General features: G+C 36.0%; 1 protein-coding gene across 1 annotated transcript in view; it reads left to right on the top strand.

The window, feature by feature from the left end:
- Positions 1–20,474, top strand: part of Fsip2 (fibrous sheath interacting protein 2) — a 64,858-nt gene that overhangs the window by 17,699 nt on the left and 26,685 nt on the right. The window contains exons 13-17 of the mRNA XM_050119425.1: positions 496–599; positions 2,321–2,384; positions 5,857–5,914; positions 9,117–9,150; positions 10,923–19,863. Coding sequence (XP_049975382.1) covers positions 496–599; positions 2,321–2,384; positions 5,857–5,914; positions 9,117–9,150; positions 10,923–19,863 — 9,201 coding nt within the window. The remainder of the gene's footprint in view (positions 1–495; positions 600–2,320; positions 2,385–5,856; positions 5,915–9,116; positions 9,151–10,922; positions 19,864–20,474) is intronic.

Raw genomic sequence — 20,474 nt, 5'->3', positions numbered from 1 at the left:
CCCTCTCTTCCTCCTCCTCTCCTTCACCCCCTTCCCTTTCACAATCCACTAAATAAACTCAATGCTCAAACTATCAGAAAAAAAAGAAAAAATATTCTTAAAACAGCTTTTTGTCACTTTGCTTTTTGCCTAAAATCAATTTAAAATCCAGCTTTGTTTATTTTCTAGTACAAGCTGTAAGTTGTCATTGCCAACTGAATACAATTATAACAGTCCATTTGGCAATGGGCCTTGTTTGTTTCATGAGAGTAAGCTCTTTCGCTCATCACAAGATAAGGATTTCAGACATTTTCTTTGGAAGCATTTGGGAAGAAGTGACATCTAGAAAGATATTATCCTTGGAGAAGTTAGCTTAACTTAAACAGATTGCTGACTGTGATTATTCTGGTGAGGGTAGCGGTTTAGTGGGAAGAATGTTAGAGCAAATCTGCAATTTATGATTCTCCTTTGGCACTACAGTGCTTTTATTTTTAAAACTATTTCTTATCTCTCCAGTCCCTTTAAACACATCAGCCAGAGATTCAGTTATATCAGCTCAAAATTCACCCACAAAGACTACTAGACTTTCACACGCATCTTTGGGGCCTCAAAAAGAAGAGGTATGTAACATTTAATTTACTCTAGATACCTTATGGTCATTTTAATATATGAAAATGCCACTCTTTAACCTTACAGTATAACTTAATCTATGAACTTTATCATACAATTGTAAAAATGTAATAACCCATCATCAGGGTGGTACCTACACATAACCCTCAGAGGACTCAGGTGAGCTTCTTGGATGGTTTCTAATGACACTGATTTATCATTTTTCATCAGTAATCAGATAATTTGCACATAAAAAGTTATCACTGGAACCCAAATGTATAGCCATTACATATGAAATGAATATTATTTATAAATTGTCAACCTATTATCTTAGGAATAAAATCAATACCCGCAGTCCCAAAATTATCATGGTGTTAATTTATTATGCTAAGGAGTTTACATGGGTTTCAAACATTTTGATAGAATATATTTAATAGATTATCTCCTAATGAATTATTCATATTAAAGAAGAAAAAGACATAATTTTATGTGACCCATAATGCAAAAGAGTTGACATCAAATAATGCAGAATAAAAATGCAAAATATCTAAAATGTGTCATGCTCACCATGTATGCCTCTGAGATACATTTTATTATAAAGAAATATTTGCATAGTTAGTTCACTAATCTGTGGTGTCACTAGCTTTGTCAAATTACTATCAGGAAAAACTTTAACTGTTGGAATAGCCACATTGTTACCATACTTTAAAGCATCTAACTTTTAATAAATCAAGAAGACCTGTTAAAACAGTGTCTTAAAACATATTGTAGCCACATTTTGTTTCATCCATTTTCACAACATTACAAGGAAAAAGAGGCCAAAAAGGATGTGTCAAGTTTGTTCATGAGATTGTAAGTAAAAATCGGCATGGTAATATACAGTGCTGATTGATTATTGCAGTACTTCAGGCTGCACAATGAGAACACTTCGTTACATACAAGGAAACAGTTCACCTCTCTACACAGAAACAGTATGTCTGAACTGTGTTATCCACCTTTCTGAGCATTGCATGCTCTACTCACTTTCCGTGTTACTCCTTAATGGGTAGCAGATGCTCACAGATACCAAATTTTACTGTTCTGTGGCACTCAGGGCAAAATCTAAAATCCACCAGATTTTTTTTTATTGCTTGCTTTCACATTTCAAATATTGAAAAATGGAGATGCTTATTGTCATTTTTTTTCCCTGCAAGCAGGTATAGTGCCCAGAAAGGTACAGAAACTCACAATCACTCATGGAGGGTACACGCTCTCTTTTTCAGCACCACTGAATTGCTACATTACTTCTTATTAAATTAACTACTTTGCCTTCTTGATGTGTTAATTTAGGGTTACCAGAAAATGTTATATTGTAGGAAAGAGGTACCATAGCAGGGACAGAGAACCTTCCTCTTATATAAGACCATATAAGTCTTCAGTTTCCATTCCTAATGCCAATTCCAACCATATCTAATTTCATTAAATTTTCTAATGATACTGTATTTGACATGAATAAAGTATATGCTGAGTATCAAAGTTAGGAAATCATCAGCTGTGTGAGTTATAGTATTGTGGACATTTTTTATTATATTAATTTTAATTCTATAAATAATAGGTATAAAATAAGCACAAAATAAATATTTCTTACAAATGGAAATTTGTGAGAAACTTAACAATATTAATTTAAATTTAAACATAGAAATGTAAGTTGGTGATAAAAATTTGGAGAAATCTCTTGTTGCTGTTTATGTAGAAGGAGATGCAAAGGGACTGGAATGGAAGACCAAGCAAAAGATCAAGTTACGTTGCTGAGCCAGGTGAGCATCAGCTGGAACTCATGCAGCTGTTAAAACAGTCTTCCACCAGCTGCTTGCTATACCGTTCCACATTCTCTGCCAGTTAACGTCTGAATGCAGTGATTTCTGCTCCGTCTTGTACAGTGAACTGAACATAGATAAAGGTAGTCAGGACTGTTTCCTAGAGCTTTGACCCTGTAATGGAAGGAACATCTAGACACACACAAACCAAGTTTATAAATACAATAAAGAATGTGCATAAAACTACATCATATATGAGAAGAATGGGTAGGACTATTATTTGAGGCATGAGGAAAGAGTTTTCTGATTCTGATTATTTATTTTTGAGGTTTTGCTACAATAACATCCTTTCCCCTTTTCTTTCTTCCCTCCAAACCCTGCCATATATCCTGCCTTCTTCTTATTAATAAATATATATATATATAATTAATGTACATTTCTAGACATATATAGTCCTAAATGCTTAAGTACACATGCTTATTCTGAATGTGTTACTTGTATGTTTGTTTACAGGGCTGAGCAATGACATGCTCATCCCTGAGTCCCAGAGGAAGACTCTTTCTTCTGCTGTCAACATTCATTCATTAGTTAACCAAAGTTCTTCGTGTAGGGTTGAAACCACCTGGACGTCCCACCTTCTACTGTGGAATGTCTATTAATGTGTCTGTGTTTTGCTAACGTCCAGGAAGTGATTTGGTGAGACTTTACAGGTGTCATTTCTGAGTTTTCTAGGAAGCACAATGGCAAAGCACACGCCCTTTTTTCGGTACATCCTCTGTTTTCTGTCCTCTCTTTCTCAGTGTTCCAAAAGCCTTCAAAGGTTTCATGTATTTTAATTTCATCTGGGTTTTAATGAGATATTTCTCATGATCACATCAAAATTGAGACAACATTTTCTAACATTTTATGGTTATATTTTTATGTCTTTTTCACTTGTCTAGTAGCTTGTCTTTTCCTATCTTCCAGACTTTGAGGCATAGTTTACAAATAGAATTTTATGAATTCACAATAACCTTCCTAATCATTTGAGACATATAAAGTTATTGATATACATACGTATAAACTGTGTACTCAGGCAGTCAGTTACCTTTCACCGCAGTTACGCTTGTGCATGTGTTTTGCATGTGTGCGTGGTTAGAACACAGAAGATATTCCTTCAATAAAATACTAACAAAAATCACACTGCATAATGAATCCATAATATTTATTGGTTTCACAAAAGACAAAACTGTGACCAATATCACTTCATGTCCTTTTCCTTGAAATCTGTCATATTCAGCTTTTATGAGTTTGATAGTCCATGTTCCACATGTAAAGGAGAACATGTGAGTGTTACATTTCAGCACCTTTGACTTACTTCATGTAACATAATGCTCTCCAGATTTGTGTGTTTCTCTTTTCTTTCTTTTTCCCTTCCAAGACACCCTTAAGCTTTTTACCCTCCTGCTCTCTCCTGAAGATCCATCTTTCAGTGTACAGCAAAGTGTCCATAACAACATACTAACATATTAACAAATACACAAAGCTGAGTTATATACTGTTGATTTTAATACTTATTGCATCTATACACAGCATGTGTACTTTTATCCTGTGGTTATTATGTAAACAATGCAGAATAACAACCATTTATAAATGCACTGTGCATTGTTTATTTTGTACTATTATAAATTAGAATACAATGTGCAGGAGATAAGGATAGGTTATGTGAAAATCCTATGTTATTTTGTACCAAGGACCTGCAGATCCATGAACTTGATCTTTGTCCTCAAAACAATATCCTAATGTTACCAAAGGATAACTCTACATACCAATGTTCTTTAATACCAATGTTCTTTATCTACTCATCATCAATCTATCTATCATCTATCTATCTATCTATCTATCTATCTATCTATCTATCTATCTATTCTTTGTATTATTACATTTTTGTTCCTATAACAAAATACCTAACCTGAAACAGGACCCAGTGTCTTAAAAAAATTCTCTTGGCTTGAGAAATTGGCTCATTTAATCATTATTTGAGCCCATTCAGTAAAGTGATTTTCTGTGGTGATTACTGTTAATGAAAACTCTTTCGTGTTACATGTGTGTGTGAGAGAGAGGGGGGGGTAGGGAGAGAGAAAGAGGTGGAGAGACAGAGAGGGGGGTTTCTTTTAATGAGGAATTCACACTGGCCTCGTATTTGAGCATACCAGCATAAGCAGGCTCTCTACAGAGTTCACGGGATCTGCTTTAGTCCATCTCCCCAGCACAGGTTTGAAAAGTACACGCCACTACATTTGACTTTTTTCTGTGCATTCATAATCTCAGCATCTTCTCCAAAACCATAAAATACATGAAAACAAAGCTACACAAACTAAAAAAGGTATAGAATTTAATATTTGAAAAAATTAAGAATTGCTAATTAAATTGATTTTGAAATATCTCTAAATATAAACACAAATTTTCTCTTGACAGTTAATTCTAAGACTTTTGTTTCCTGTTTATTTGCATAATTAACATACACAAATCTACACATTTTATCCAGTAAAGCAGCGCAGATGTTCTGAAGAAAGACCTTGCCTACGTCTTTATTAGCCATAGACAGAAACAGAATCATATTATGTTATATACAAAGTAACTCAGACATTTCAGTGGAACAAGGCAAATGACAAATTGATGAACAACTTCTAAGGAAGCATAAACCACATAGTATATTCCATGAATAGTTTTTGCTGAAAATATTATGGTAAAACTATTACATTTTCAAGATACATGAGTTAGCTTGTAATTATAGGAACATGAATTTTTGTTTTTTTTTACATTTAATATACATTTCATTTGTAAAAATTATTTGTGTGTATGTCTTAGGGTGCACTTGAGCAAGTTCAGGGTCCTGAAAAAAATGAGAGGATGAAAACTGTGGGAGTTTCAAGCATTTGTAAGATGTTTGGCATGGCTGCTGGCAACGGAACATGGTTTCTCTGTGAGAGCAGTATGCGCTCTAACCCGATGATCCCTCTTCCCAGTCCCTATAAAGAACTTAATGTGAGCATGGTAGTGTGATTTTGAAATGCTAAAGAAGGATGTCTATTTATTTAGGTGAGTTGCAAGGAAAGATTTCAAAGGATTTACCACAGACTCAGCAGAACCTTTAAAAATAAGAAGTATAAATGCAAGGTTCTCCAAAGGAAATGACCAAGGCAACAATAGTCCAGAGGCATTGGAAGGATATTACAGTAGAATATTAAATTTGACTCTGTCTATAGGCTATAGGATACACACAGAAGACTAGGCACTGAGAGGTGGTTAAGGAGTTCAGATTTTACAGTACATTGAACTCTGTGCTAAGAACTTTGGAAACTGCTATGTGATATCCTGTAAAGCTTGTACACTAGTCAGTTACTAGTAAGAACAGGTTGATGATGTTGTTTCCATTTTAAATGCTATTGAGGATGAATATAAATTATCATTTTCTTTTCTTGATGCTTAGGATCACAGGGTGGTCCTCCACCTCCGGGTATTTTTTCTTCTCCTGTTTACTCAACGATGTAAGTATCCAAATTATTAACATAGAACTTTGTATTCATATTTTGGTAACTGCTTAAGTACATGACTACATGAAATCTCCTTTTTGTAATCTACTTAGATTTACTGAAACCTCATTGCTTGAAAACTTGAAGAGTGAGCTTGAATTGTAGACAAAGTGAAGGCCATCCTCCTTCCTCCTGTTCAGTCCTCTGTTCTCCGAACCCAGCATCTATTTCCTTTACTTCAGGGTTTCTTTGGATTTCTCGCTCAAATATTTACCTACGACTTTTGAAACTATGGGCTTCTAAACACTGATAAAATTGTTCATCATAGCATTTCGATTACTTGATCATCTTTCTCTTTCTTTAAAGTTTTGCAGTGTTCTCCAAAATAATACTAGCATTGGAAACTGCAACGTTTAGAGAAGAGATGTTAGGCAACAAAGCTTTTCGTTTCTCGAATATTGGGGAGCAGATATTTTGGCATTTTTTCAACTCGAAAAGAAGTGACTACTGTTTTAGAAACACTGTGAACATTTAACGATGTTTATGTGGGGGTGCACGTGTGCATGCAGGTGTGGCAAGCAGAAGTCAACATCACCAGTTTTCTTTCTCTTCTCTTGATATGTTATTTTAATGAGGCAGAGTCTCTCTCCGAAGCTGACCCAGCTTTTATGTATGGTCTCAGGATCTGAATCCAGTGTTCGTGCACAGCAAGCTATTTGCAGACAGGACTGTCGGCCCAGCAACCCAATGCTAAAATTTTAAAAAGAACTCAACAAATCATATGAAATATAGACTAAACTGCACACTTTACAAAATTAGATTCTTATGCAAATGGACATACAATAGAAAACATCTCTGATGGCAAATGATTTTTATGTTCGAACTAAGCTTTGTTGATGATGACTTTGAGCTTGAGGTTGACGAGCATCAGTATGTAGAACTCAGTGCATGCTCACAGAATACACAGCACGAGTTATAGTCAGAAAGAATGACTCTCACCCAGACAAGTAAAATGAGGAGGAAAGAAGCCCCTCATTGCACACAATGATTATTTGTATATATGTGATATAGAAATGCTAGAGGAGGAGCATTCTAACCTCCTTTACTGTCCGGTCAGAGTCTTCATCACAAGTACAGATTTACCTGTATATCATGACTATTATGGCTTTACCACAGGGACCCCACATCTGTTCCAATGTCAACTACCTTTCAGCTCCTACTTATTTGTTCTTTTAAGAGGTGTAATTGCAAAAGACTGCTGTTAGAAATGAAAATTTATAACATAGAAGTAGGTGTGTCGGCAGTGGGAGCAGCGCTGTAATAAGTAAGCATCAGATGATTAAGTCTGAAATCCTCTGCCATATAGACTATGCTCAGAATCTGTATTGTTTATTAAGTTAAATTTCAAAAGTTCAGGACGTTGCTATTATGATCAAATTAGCATATAATTAATTACTTTGTCAGCAACACATGGGCAAAATTTAAAGCAAGAGACCATTCAAAAATAGTCTTCATTTGAGATTTGGTATACATAGGCACATTTTTATAGTCTATTTATCAAAGATCTATTGAGAGCATGCTGTATTTAAAGAACAATGGCAGATCTTAGGAAAATATTAAAATTTTACAGAATTAATGACTTTGATTATGATGAACTATTTTAAGAAAGCAATATAGGCCAGTTTATATTGTTTGAAATAGTGTAAGCTTTCATTTTTATAAGGATTGAAGAATTATGGTTCTGACTATTTTTGTCAGTGTCCATTTCTTTTATGAAAAGAATGTGTTTTGGATGTCTTTGCTTTTCCATTATCTTTGATTTTATACCTCTCTTTAAAAAACAATTGCTTCTGTGGAGGGTGCTGGGGATTTAGTGATGCGCCTCGCTCATGCTAGGCACCACTCACTCAGCTACACTGGCAGCTTAATAGAGTCAATATTTAATTCCGTCTTTTCTGTCATTTCTTTGTGTCTCTCAGAGGTCTTTACTCCCTGTTTGGACACATGGTATACTGTCAGTGCAGAGAACTATAGGACTCTAGTCTATGCCTTAAGACAGAAAAAGTAAACTAAAAGTTTAGACAATCAAAGTAATGAATGAATTAAAGAAGGAAAGTTTGGAACTTGGAGTTTATTAAACAAACTAAATCTGAGGAAAGTTCTGGTCTATGGCCTATTGTCACCTCCCCCTCTCCTGTTTCTTCCTCTCTTCAAGCATCTTTCTCACCTGTTTCCTCTCTCTTTTTCCTCCGCTCTCCTACCTTAGTCCTAGCCTAACTCATCATGAACTCAATCTTCCTACCTCAGTCCCCTATCTAGCTGAAAATCCAGCTACTATGCCATGCTCCCAAAAACATTCCTGAGCTGAAACTATTGAAGTACTTTGTTTTGTTTTGTTGCCACTCAGGTACGTTGCAATATTTAAACAGATGTTTTTTTCCACATTTTGTTTTAGATTTTGAGAAAAATAATTTTGGAATGTATTAGAAAGAGATTGAGCAAATAGTTCATGTTTGGAATGATTAGAAATAGATGTCTAGACTTACTTAACATAATTTTTAATTATTGCATTCTTACACATTTTCATAAGTCTCCCTTTAGTATATAATAGCATATCTAATTACAACACATGAAAGGATGTGTTCATCACACCATCGCATGATGATGACTGGAGCTAGCGTTGAGTGCAGCCAGAAACCCGTGATTCTAGCCAGTAGTAGGGAACAGTAGTCAACATGTTCTCTTTCTGCTGTGAGATGTAGCAAATGGAGGATGGGACTTTAGAATCTGAAAATGCAGATAAAGGGTTACAAGAGAGCTATGATCATAAAACCCATTACTCCATTGTCTCTGTTAGCAGATAGGATAGACTGATCATCTTTTCCTTTTTTTCTTATCCTGTGTTATTCTCGGGAGAACTGGAAAACATACATATCAAAGGTTTATCAGAGTTCCAACTACCAGACACAGGCTGTTTATGTAATATGTTGTTGTTCTACTCTCCTGAGTAAATAAAGCACATTTTTGAGTCGAAAGGCACATATCTTAGGAAAACATTATATAAGAACATTCAAGAGAACAAAGCAAAGTTTAGGGTACTTTGTGTTTATTTAGAACTCTCTTAAAAAAGAAACAATAAGTAATATGAACTTTAAAAGTATTTTTATAAATTATGTGTTCTAACTTAACAAATCATAACTATTTCTTAACTTTACAGGCAGCAAAATCTACAGAATTGCTTGCAGGATAAAGTATGTATCATAAAATTTACTGATAAGACAATATACTAATTGCCATATGCCGTTCTAGAAAAAAAATGTAAATCAAATACCAATAATCATCTGCTAATATTTGTTGGTCATACCCTTTGTCTTTTCTTGTATTAGAAGTTAACTTTTAGATAATTTTAATAGTTTCCTTTTAGTGTAAAGTTGTTATCAAAAAATACTTTTGGTGCTTTAGGACAGTCTCTTAACTCTATAACACGGAGAAGCATTCAGGGACCTAGCCCTGAGAAGCAGAATGAGATAACAGGATCTCATCTCTCATGAGATATTATTAATCAGTGTAGCTTTGCAGATATTGATGGTGAACTCCAGAGACCTGAATCCGTCTCTAGCAATTCTCATAGGAAGAACCTGCTACCAAAGAGCACAGGTAAAGGTACTTGCTCACCTGTGAGCTGAGACTTGAGGCAGGAAAATAAAAGAAGGAATATTTTAGTAATATTTAACTCTGTCTAGTCCGAGTAATCAGGGATACTGAGTAATATCACAGCAGTTGGTCTTTTCCCATTGATTCCTGTGCAGTTAATAAGTCATAGGGCACACGGAAAGCTTCTGTTTAATATAATTGAAAGAAATGGAAAAACTAAGATTCCTTCAACTTCATTATGTTACATGTAAAACTTTAGATGTTGCCTTCTTTTTTATATTACAATGGGAAATGCTTTATGCTTCACCTAGTTTAAGAACATCAGTATGGTTCTGTTGCTCGTTATATCTTGTATAAGAAAATACATTAGATATTTTAATGTGTATGTTCAGTATTGTTCATTTAGAATAAGTATCTCCTATCTTAAAATTTATAATTTATTAGTAAAACTTTCAATTAAGGGTATATTTATGTAACCTAGATTTTTATGCTTAAACTTGTCTCGATCTGTGCTTCTCAAGACGTTAGTCATCATCTATAATAGTAGTGAAAAACTATTTTAAGGAATTGGGGGATTAGAGCTGAGTGGCCTTTCTTTAGGCGCTTCCTATGAGCTTCAAAATGGATCAGCAGAGAGGGTGCTACAAAGATTTGATCTTTTCTTGTGCTGTTGACTGTAGATATATTTTGGATGGGATCAGCCTGCCAGCCTTTCTCTCATGTCTTGCATTTTCATTCATCTATTTTCTGCTTTCCTAGATCATTTTACTGATAAGTCATGTGAGCTACACAGCTAGTTTAAAATGTACTAATTCTGTATTCCATAAAAACAGACTGTGTACTTATTGTTATGGCATGGAATAGATACTAAGATGGTTTATTTTTCATCCTGATATAGAAGTTAGACAAATGCTTCTGAAGAATTAAAAATACTTTTACTATATCTTTTTGGAGAAATACTTTGAAACAAATTTATCTGTTTTCAAAATATATCACAGCTCTGATATCACATTTTTTTTCTAAAACATTTTGTGAGTTGTGACTAAATAGCAATTTGATAACTTAAATTTAAAGATATTTACTCAAGTTATGAATGTTGGGAAATAATTTTTATAGTTTCTTAAGGTATATAAATAAAATAAAATTTTATGCTCAAAATATTTCTTTCTGGTATGAAATAAAGCAGTTTAAAACAGTCTGAAATTATGAGTAGACTCTGTCTTTTTTTTAAATAAATGGTGCTGGTATCCTACTTTTGATATTATTATTATATAATTGTTTAACATGAAAATTGAATGCTATCCCCATATCTTCCAAATATGGAATAAATGTTTATATGACTTCTTTTATCTGAATATCTTCTTTCTAGATAACTTCTGATGAACTAAATGGCATAATTCAAAACATAATGACGTGGGTTGTAGCTACAGTGACCAGTATATTATATCCAGCCATCATAAAATATGAAGAAAGAGTGCAGAGTAGTACTTATCCAGTGTCTGATGACTCAGACCTTTCTTCGGATAGCTCAAGTTTCTGTAGTACGTGCAGTGAGGGCTTTACATACAGAAGCTTCACGGCTAAAACATTTCAAGCAGAGCCATGCATGTTTGCTGGTGACGTGCCAGTCAAGAAACCACCCACGCCTTTGAAACCCCCTTCAGCACACGTAGAAAGAACAGTTATTGGCAAAACATATCAAGTGAGAGAACAATCGATATCCTCACAAGTCAATTACAACAAAACCAGCTTGGAATATCCATTTCCTAAGATAGGAAGCAGCAAATCTGATAGTCACCTTTTACCATCGTTAGAAACCAGCACCAAGAAATCTAAAGATGCTAGCACAGAAACAGATAGTTTAGAGAGCCCGTTTCTGTATAATAAAAAATCAAAGGCCATGGATCAGATGAAAAATCTAAAGAATGTTTTTGTCAACTTTAAATGTCACTTGAAAGGAGAAACACAGCTCATTTTAGAAAGTATTTTTCAAGAAATCATGTCTGACTTAACCCAGGCCATTCCTTCTCTTTCCTCTGTGACTGCTGAAGTCTTTGTGGACCCATGTGACACAGAAAGGGAGGACATGCTCTCAAATGTTGACATATGCTCGGTCGCTTCGGAGATTGTGGAAAACATGCTTGAGAAGCTGGAGTCGGCCGTTGAGAGAAAGTGTGTGCAGATAATTTCACAAGAAGATCTGACCATCGATACTAAACCCACTTTATCAGCTAGTGGTGAATATTACTCATCCTTGGATACAAAGACTTCAGAAGAAACACTGGCTTATACCTTGGAACCAATGTGTGATGTGGCAGATGACATGGTGCATACCATTTTAGAGAAGTTGATGACTCTTGCATCTTATAAGAAAAGTGAACTTCCTCCTGAAGACACAACTAAACATTTCCATCAACAAATTAAGACAGAGCCACCACATAAATTCTATCAAAAAACTGACCAAAAGACTAGTTCTGAATCTGATGCTGCTAATCAAATTGTGAAAGAAGAGATACAAAACTTAATATCAAATATTTTTTCACAATCCTCTCTAGTTGGTTATGTAGAAGAAGCAATAAGCACTATACTAGGCTATGTACAAACTGAACTTAATAATGAGAGACTTATTGCATCTGAAGAAACAGTAGTACTTCTTCAGCTACTGGACGATGTCTTAACTCAGCTTCACCGGGTGCCAGCAAAAGCAGATGTTAAGAAACATAGGCAACCCAGAGTAAGAAATCTTCCTGATGCTGAAGAAAAGTATAGACTCGCTGCCGCAAGGACCTTTAATGGTCTTAGAACTAAAAAACCATTTCCCCCTATTAATGTCCCAGGCATGGTTCTTTATTCTGAAGACGATGATGAGGAAATAGATAACCTTGTGAAAAGTGTGCTTGATTCATCCTTCACTGATGAAAAAATAAAATCACAAGAGCAGGTTCCTAATCACTGGCCTACAAAAAGGGATACTTATTTTGAATCCAAAAGAAGTCATAAACTACCAACAAAACCTACATGTCAAAGTAAAGTTGGATCTCATGACCGGGGATTAAAGTTGGAGTTATCACTTAGTAGTGAAGACATTGTAAGGACAAAACACCGCTTGACTAATGATCCTTCAATTTTCAGCCAAGATCAAAAGTATCAAATACAAAAGGCTTCAGAAAACATAGTCAAACACATTTTAACAGAAATGCTCAAGGACATGTCTTCAGTTTCATCTCATCACCCAGGAAGCAAAATTGATGAAGAAACCTCTGCTTTTGTCTCAGAAAAGTCTCAAGGACTATCAGATCAAGAATGGATGGAACAGCACTTCTCGGGGTCAGAAATCTGTGCATTTGCACATGAAATAACAGATTCTGTGATAAATATACTTCATAAGGCTTCAAAGTACATTCCTAAAACTATTAAAAATGCCATTTCATCTGTTCATCAAACTTGTCCGGATCATTCTGATACTCCCCAAACGGCAAAAGAAATACCAAATAAAACGCCATTCAAAGTATGGTTTGACAGTGAAAAGAAAATGAAATATTTATCCTCACTCAATGTAGAGATTGAAAAGTCTTCCCAGTTAAGATCTGGAGGATGTGAACCTAAGCGTGTAAATGATATTACTGATAAGATCATTAATACAATTTTCAAAAGGCTGAAGTTATTTATTTGTCCAAAACTGCACATAGGTAAAAAATCTTTACTGGCAGATAAATCATTACATTCTCAACTTAGTACTTACACAATGAAAATAGTCAACATTGTTTTAGATGCTATACAGAATGAACTAGAACTCAGCAAGATAATCCCAAATCTTAGGGTAGCAGACCATACCAAGTGTCGTACAAGCAAAGGGATGTTTGCTGATTCCAATGAAACAATAGACTCCCATGTCAAAAGTGTCAATGACATTATGGAAAGTCCATTACTAGCATGTATTTTCGAAATGATATCAAGTACAAATGAAGATCAATCAAGTACTTCAACTTCTACAGACAAGGCAGTATCTACAATGTTGTGTGGGTCTGACAATGTTAATAAACAAAACATTTTGTCAAGTAAGCAGGATAAAAATTCTTTTCGACGATACTTGGCTACACCGTGCCTTTACCACAGTGTCACTAATGGAAAGGATTTGAAAGAGAGTCCCAAACTGCAGGTGTTAGAAGAAATTGGAGAAACACTGCATGAAATGTTAAGCAAACTCACAGGTGCCCAGCCTGATTCTCAGTCATCTTGTAGTAAGCAAAGCACAGAGAAGTCAACTAAGGATCCTCCAACACTATCTAATGTTCAACTCATTTCCAAAGCAATTCTGGAATACGTCCTTGCAAAATTATGTGATATCGACATAGATAGCAACATTGTAAATTCTGGATTGAAAACTATCTCAGAATCTCTTGACATTGATAGCCTATCATTTGCTTCAACTTTGGAGGAAATGGCCAAATGCACGAACATCATCTCCAACATAATTTCCAAAATGATGATGGGGAATAAAGACACCACCAAAAACAAAGCAAAAGGTGATATCCCAGGGTCTTCAAAAACTGAGAACTCAAAAGAAATGTGCCCAAATAAACTGAAGACCGTTGCCTTAGATATTCTGAACATGGTTTTTACTAAATTGGAAGGGTTTGCCAGTGGAAACATGGAAAATGATGGTGGTCTCAATGATGAAGAAAAGAAAGAGAATGAGACGGGTTGGGAACTTGAAAGCAAAACTTGTCCCACAGATTCCCATGATAAATCACTGCAGTCCACTTTATACACTCATGCAAAGAGGGTGTCAAGTGCTATTCTGAAAGCCATTCAAACAGAATTAAATATTAACCCATCAGATTGTAAGGAAAATATGAAAAGCTCACCACAGGAGACACAAATGCTTACAAACATAGTTGATTTAGTTTTAGATGTAGTATCTAAAGATATGTTTACTGAAGCTGACTCTGAGAGCAAAGGCATTGAAAACTACAGATATCGACCAGTTTATGGGAATTTCCTTCCTGGAGGAGCTGAATCAGAGTCATTTCTAGACGACGACACACAAAATAGAGAATTCGTCAGAGATATAACATCATCCAGGGAAGAAACTAGGACCTTTTGTACTGACCAGTGGGTTCTAGAAAGAACCTTAAGCAAAATTGAAGTGAAACTCAAAGAACCACAGAAATCCCCGATTGTTCCTATTATAAGAAATATTTTGAATGAAATTTTTCAAAGTGCTTTAATCAATCAATTAAATACTATTTCCATCTCACATCCTCATTTTAGTGGTATGCCTCATAATGTTCCTGTATCAACTACTCAAACATCTCAATTTATGGATCCGCTGATGGCCCCTTTAGTGTCTGACGCAGATGTAACTGTAGTGGTAAATGATGTTGTTAGGACTGTATTTCACAAGCTTTATTCAGCTGCCACGACAGAAAAACACGTAAGTGAAAACAGTTGTGAAACCATCATCTTTTCCACCAACGTTTCCTTTCGTGAGCATGCCTATCCAGGAAACGGACCTGTCCGTGTCTTAAATGAAAATCCGTGTGATGTCCAGTCGAGTTGGAATGTTGACAGACAGACCAAAATAAATGTAGTTGAGGATATTGTACAGGCAATATTAGAAAATTTAGAAACTTTTGCTGCTTCCAAAGTGGAATCTCTCTTTCATCCCCAAGTCGACTTCAGAGTCCCAGTGACTTTGGCAGTACAACAGGAAGAGGGACTGGTAAGACAGACATTATCAGGCGAAGACTCTCATTCTGATGAGCAATTTCCCTGTTGTTCAGTGAGTCATAGTAACCCGGGACAGATGGAGTCGTGGTGCCAACTGTCTTTTTCCAAATTAAATATTTACGCAAAAGAAGTGGCTAGGAAAATTTTACAAGGTATCAAACACGAGTTGGATAAAGAACAAGAAAGCCCTCTCCTGACAAATAACCTTGGGGTCTCTGAGAATATTGCAAGTCAGGTTGTTAACACAGTGCTTGATATTGTGTCGTGCAGAGGCAAGCGTGAGAGCACCAGTTCCGACAGAGAAAACTCTTCAGATCGGCGCGAAGGAGTTATTGAAAGGCTAGTCAATAAGGCAGAATATCGAAAAATACTTGAGTTTCAAATTCAAGACACCATTGAAGGAATCTTATGTGATATTTATGAAAACATTATATATCAGAATAATCCCTCATTTGCCACGCCTACTCTGCAATACAGTATTCCTAGCAAACACTCAGAAGCAAATTACGAACCAGTTGTTATGGGTACAAATATTATCCCTAAAGTGTCAGTTCCTAAGACAGACGTCATCTTGGTATCCAAAGATATAGTGGATATTGTGCTTCATAACCTTAGTTCCTTGGTCATGCTTGTCATAAATGCGAAGGATTCTTCTTCCTCGAGATTGGCCTTCTATGATATGTCTCCAAAATCACAGGGCCAACAATCTCTTTTTCTTACACAAAGAGATGAAGAACAGGCAGGGTATTCTTTACACCCAAAACATAAGAATTTAGCTGAAGCTGATGTTTATCAGGTGCATGCGGAGAGAAATGAAGCCACCAGGGAACCTGCGCCTGACCCATGTGAGGAAAATGCGAACTTCATTACGGAGACTATTTTTAATCGGTTACAGTCTTTTGCCACAGAAAGAATAAATTCATTAATGACTCCTGCCTCTCAGTCTAATAAAGAAAATGTATTTGTTAGCCCAGCATTTGAAAATGGTAAACAAGATGACAGCTTTTTTCATGAATCAGATAAATTTGAATCTGATGTGAATGTCCTGAAATTATCAACCACCAAAACGGACCCTAGCCAAGAGCTTGCAGAACCCGTTTTTGCCAGTTGTAGAGAAAATTTTGGAACCGCAACCCACTTATCACAAACTGGCCTTAGGGACTACGCTGTTTTCATTGCCAGTGCTATTTTGAAGCTCATTAAAAATGATTTAGACTTAGAGATGCAAAGTGTGCACACATATTCAAACAACATTTTATTTCAAAAAAATGTCATTGTGAGTGAAATTGTTGATAGCATCCTAAAACTTTTGCACAACAAAGGATCTTTAAGGGGTGGTTTTTTATCATCACCAGAGAAGCCTGGGTGTTCCCAGTTAACCATACCAAATGAAGTCTTACTGGGATACCAAGGAAAGGAAAAAACGACCACATTACCACCGTCTACAAATGACCCCTTAGGAGAAAACCCAATAACAACGGAAAAGGAACTCCAAAGAGCTGTCTTGGAAGAAGTATTTATGAGAAAAGGAGAATTAAAACCAAGAGAAAAAACTGAAATATTTAGTGCAGTAGAAGAGGTTTTGAAGAAGCTGAGTCAAAACATAATGGAAATCATAGGCCACTTGCCGCCATTTAATGAAATGCCCTACATTGTGTCTAAACCTAAAAGTAAAACATCAAATATAACACAGAAGAGGTTCTTTCAGTCTCATATTAACAGCCTATCAAATGATATACTTGAAAATATTTTGGGAGAAATGCACTCTGTAGTTGTAACATCATTGTACAAAAAAACTAAAAGCTGGAGAGAGGTAGAAATGGGTGACAACAATGGCATCTCATCAGCAAAGCCACTATGCTTTAGAGAAACTAATCCCGTAAGGAAGAGAAGTAATTCCCCTAGAGTCGGGGTACCACAAGAGCACCTTTATGCAGATAATTTAAACGTTCTGGTGTTAGAAAATGCTCTTTTGCCATATTCACCACTGCAAATTGGAAAATACTTAGTTCAAATAGTTCTTGATAAGTTGTCAAATTTTGTTTCCCTGCATCTAGAAAAGAAATTTCCCCCTGCAGGTAGTTATGATGACATGTACCTTCTTCGGCTGCATAATTCTAAACTTAGCCCTAAGAACAGCCCTAGGCCAGGGTGCAAAACAAGTTTAAAAGCAAGGTCAAAAATTACCTCTCTCTCTAAATTAAAAACAAGACCGCATCTAGGCATTTGCAGTACTAAGTCCAGAAGCAAGACCAAATTAAGTGCTGGAGAGAGGTCTCCCAGAGAGAACCGATCCAAAACCGCCATTGGGCTGCCACAAACTCCACCAACAGCGGATGCCCAAACCATACTGAAAATCAAGCTACCAGCTTCAGAATTAACAATTTATGCCAAGAATATAATAACTGATATTTTAGAAATAATTATGAAAGAACTTGAAAGAGTAGCACAAAAAAGAGCCATGTTAAATACAAAAGCACTTCCCACTGATCAAATTTTTGAAGCAAGAAAAATTATCAATGAAGTGTTGCATGAATTGTATGCTACAAACAACCACAGTTTGGCTTCTCCAAGCAATGTCTCAAATCTCGGTGATTTCCACCACCCAAAGCAAAATGTGGGTGCAGGCTTCCCACCTGAGCAGCAGGCGTGTTTTTACTTAGAAAATGTCTCCTCACAGCTAGAACAGATTTTTCCTAAAGAAGGTATCTTTAAAAAAATGTTTGACAAATGGCAAACAGAAACAAGTGATACAGGAAATGAAAAGTCTAAACTTTTAACCGTAGCTGAAAACATTTTGACCGAAATTTCAATTAAAGCAAAAGACTTGGAGTATTCACTTTCGCTGTTAAATTTACCGCCTCTTGAAGACTGTGAAAACAGATTCTACGATCACTTTAAAGGTGGATCTACTAGAGCTGAGGATACAAAATCACAAATCAATATGTTTGGACGGGAAATTGTTGAAATGCTATTTGAAAAATTACAGCTGTGCTTCTTATCTCAGCTACCTACTCAAGATAGTAAGGGGATCCTACCAAGTAGGAAGGAACGCGTTGCTGCTAAAAGTAAGCATGGTGCTCCAACCAAGCACATTCTCACTGGCATGCAGACTTTCACCACGAAGATGAAAGATCAAGTGTCTATGAGCCACCAAATTGTGCAAGAGATTGTAGAAAGAGTCTTAAACATGTTAGAGTCATTTGTGGACTTGAAGTTTAAGCATATCTCTAAATATGAGTTTTCTGAAATAGTGAAAATGCCTATAGACAATCTTTTTCAAGTGCAACAGAGACCATTAAGCAAAAAAATGTTGCCAAAGTTACATCCATTTAGAAAGTTTAGTGATGAACTCAAGCCAAGTACTGCTCTAGCCAAGGAAACTGTGCAGGACACACTCCTCCAGGTCCATTCCTTCCATGCGGAGTTACTTCGGTATTCAGTCACTACTGTCAGTGACATGCTTAGTATAATCAAGAATAAGCTTGACACAGAAATAAGCCAAATGGAGCCATATCCACTCAGCATATTGAAAGAGAACATTGCCGCAAGTGAGATCATTGGTACACTGATAGACCAATGCACTCATTTCAGTGAGTCTTTGATCACAAACCTTCCAAACAAAAGCTGGTTCAAAAGGACTGAGAATGTTTACATTGTTAACCAGGTTGAATTTGCATCTCACGTGAAAATGCCTACACCAAAGGTGAGAAACACCAGTGTGAGGAGTCATGTTCCGCAAAGGAGTGTATCTGGCTTGGGGCTTAGTTCAGAGAATGATACAAAAGAAAAGTATGAAATGAAACCTAATTCACCCACACACACAAGTTCCTGTGTGGAAAATAAAGATAAAAGCCCAGAGTCAATGGGAAGGCCCAATTCGAAAGCTGGGCCATCATGTTCTAGAAACAAAGAAGACCAGAGTCAAAGGCAATCCAGCTTTGGACTTTTTGAGGAAGTCACAAAAGGTAACAATTCTCTCCCTGAAGGCAGTGTGTTACAAAAATTGTTTAAGAAAGCAAATGATTCCACAGAAGAATCACTGAAACAAGTGATGTCATTCATTGAAATGGGGAAAGGGGAAAACCCAAGGGTTTTTCATTATGAGACTGCAAAACCAATAGAGCCAAGTGAAATTAAGACAAATGCTTCCCCACTCAAAATATGTGTAGCAGCAGATAATATTGTCAACACAGTGCTCTCGAGCTATGGCTTTCCTCATCAGCCATACCCTGAAGAAAGCCTGGAGACCATGAGACCATTTTTTATGTCAGGACAAAATCCTTTGTCTGCAGTATATGGAGGACAAAAGAATGAGAAAAATTTGCTCCAAATGTGGTGTCAACGAATGCCCTGTATAGACGATGAAAAAAGTGAAGGTCTTGAAGCCTGCCAAGAGGATCTTTCTTTATTACACAAATGGAAAAATAAAAGCCCCAATATGACAGCAGAGGCTTTGGAAGACACTGACAAGATTGTTTTTGTTGATAATGAACTGGGTCCAAATGAAATGCATTTGGTGGCAAGACATGTCGCTACGTCTGTGGTCACACATCTGAAGAACGCCAGAGCAGCAGGTAAGCAACAGATAAGTTCATTTTTAAGTTGCGATAATTTTAAGAAGACAGCACATGGTATATTTAAAAGATCTCTTGACTGAGAGTCTACTTTTTGTATTTCTGAAAATAGTTTTAGAACTGTAGAATAACTATTTGGTTACTTTTGAATTTTCATGGTGTATAAAAATGTCCCTGAGTTAACTGTTAGTGCATTAAATATAAAAGATATGGTTTGTTTTGTTTTTTTTTCTCTTCCTCTAGGCTTTCAGATAAAGAAAAAATGAAAAGAAATTTAGGGTAGGGAACTTTGGAGGAGCATGCACTATGAATTGAAAAGTTTGCCAAGTACTTAGACATGCCTTTGCAGCTGCAACCTATCATTCACTTTCTGGAGTTGGTACATTTGTATTTTATTCAAGATGATAGAGTAACACAAATCTTTAGACTTACAAGTAAAATGCAGCAAATATTTTGATTTGATATACTTTTAAATAATCATTTCATGGAGCTACGGCAGGATGTTTCAGCAAACCTGAAACATCTGTTCTCTTAGTGTCCATACACAGTCAAGGCAGACATCAACCCATGACTTAGAATTTTGAATATGGAAGACCCGTTTTTCTCAATAT

Source organism: Alexandromys fortis, unplaced genomic scaffold, assembly GCF_014885135.2.
Source record: "Alexandromys fortis isolate MF-2015 unplaced genomic scaffold, M_Fortis_MF-2015_v1.1 scaffold_8_1_9099942, whole genome shotgun sequence".
NCBI classification, from domain to species: Eukaryota; Metazoa; Chordata; class Mammalia; order Rodentia; family Cricetidae; genus Alexandromys; species Alexandromys fortis.
This window is presented reverse-complemented; position numbering and strand designations above follow the sequence as displayed.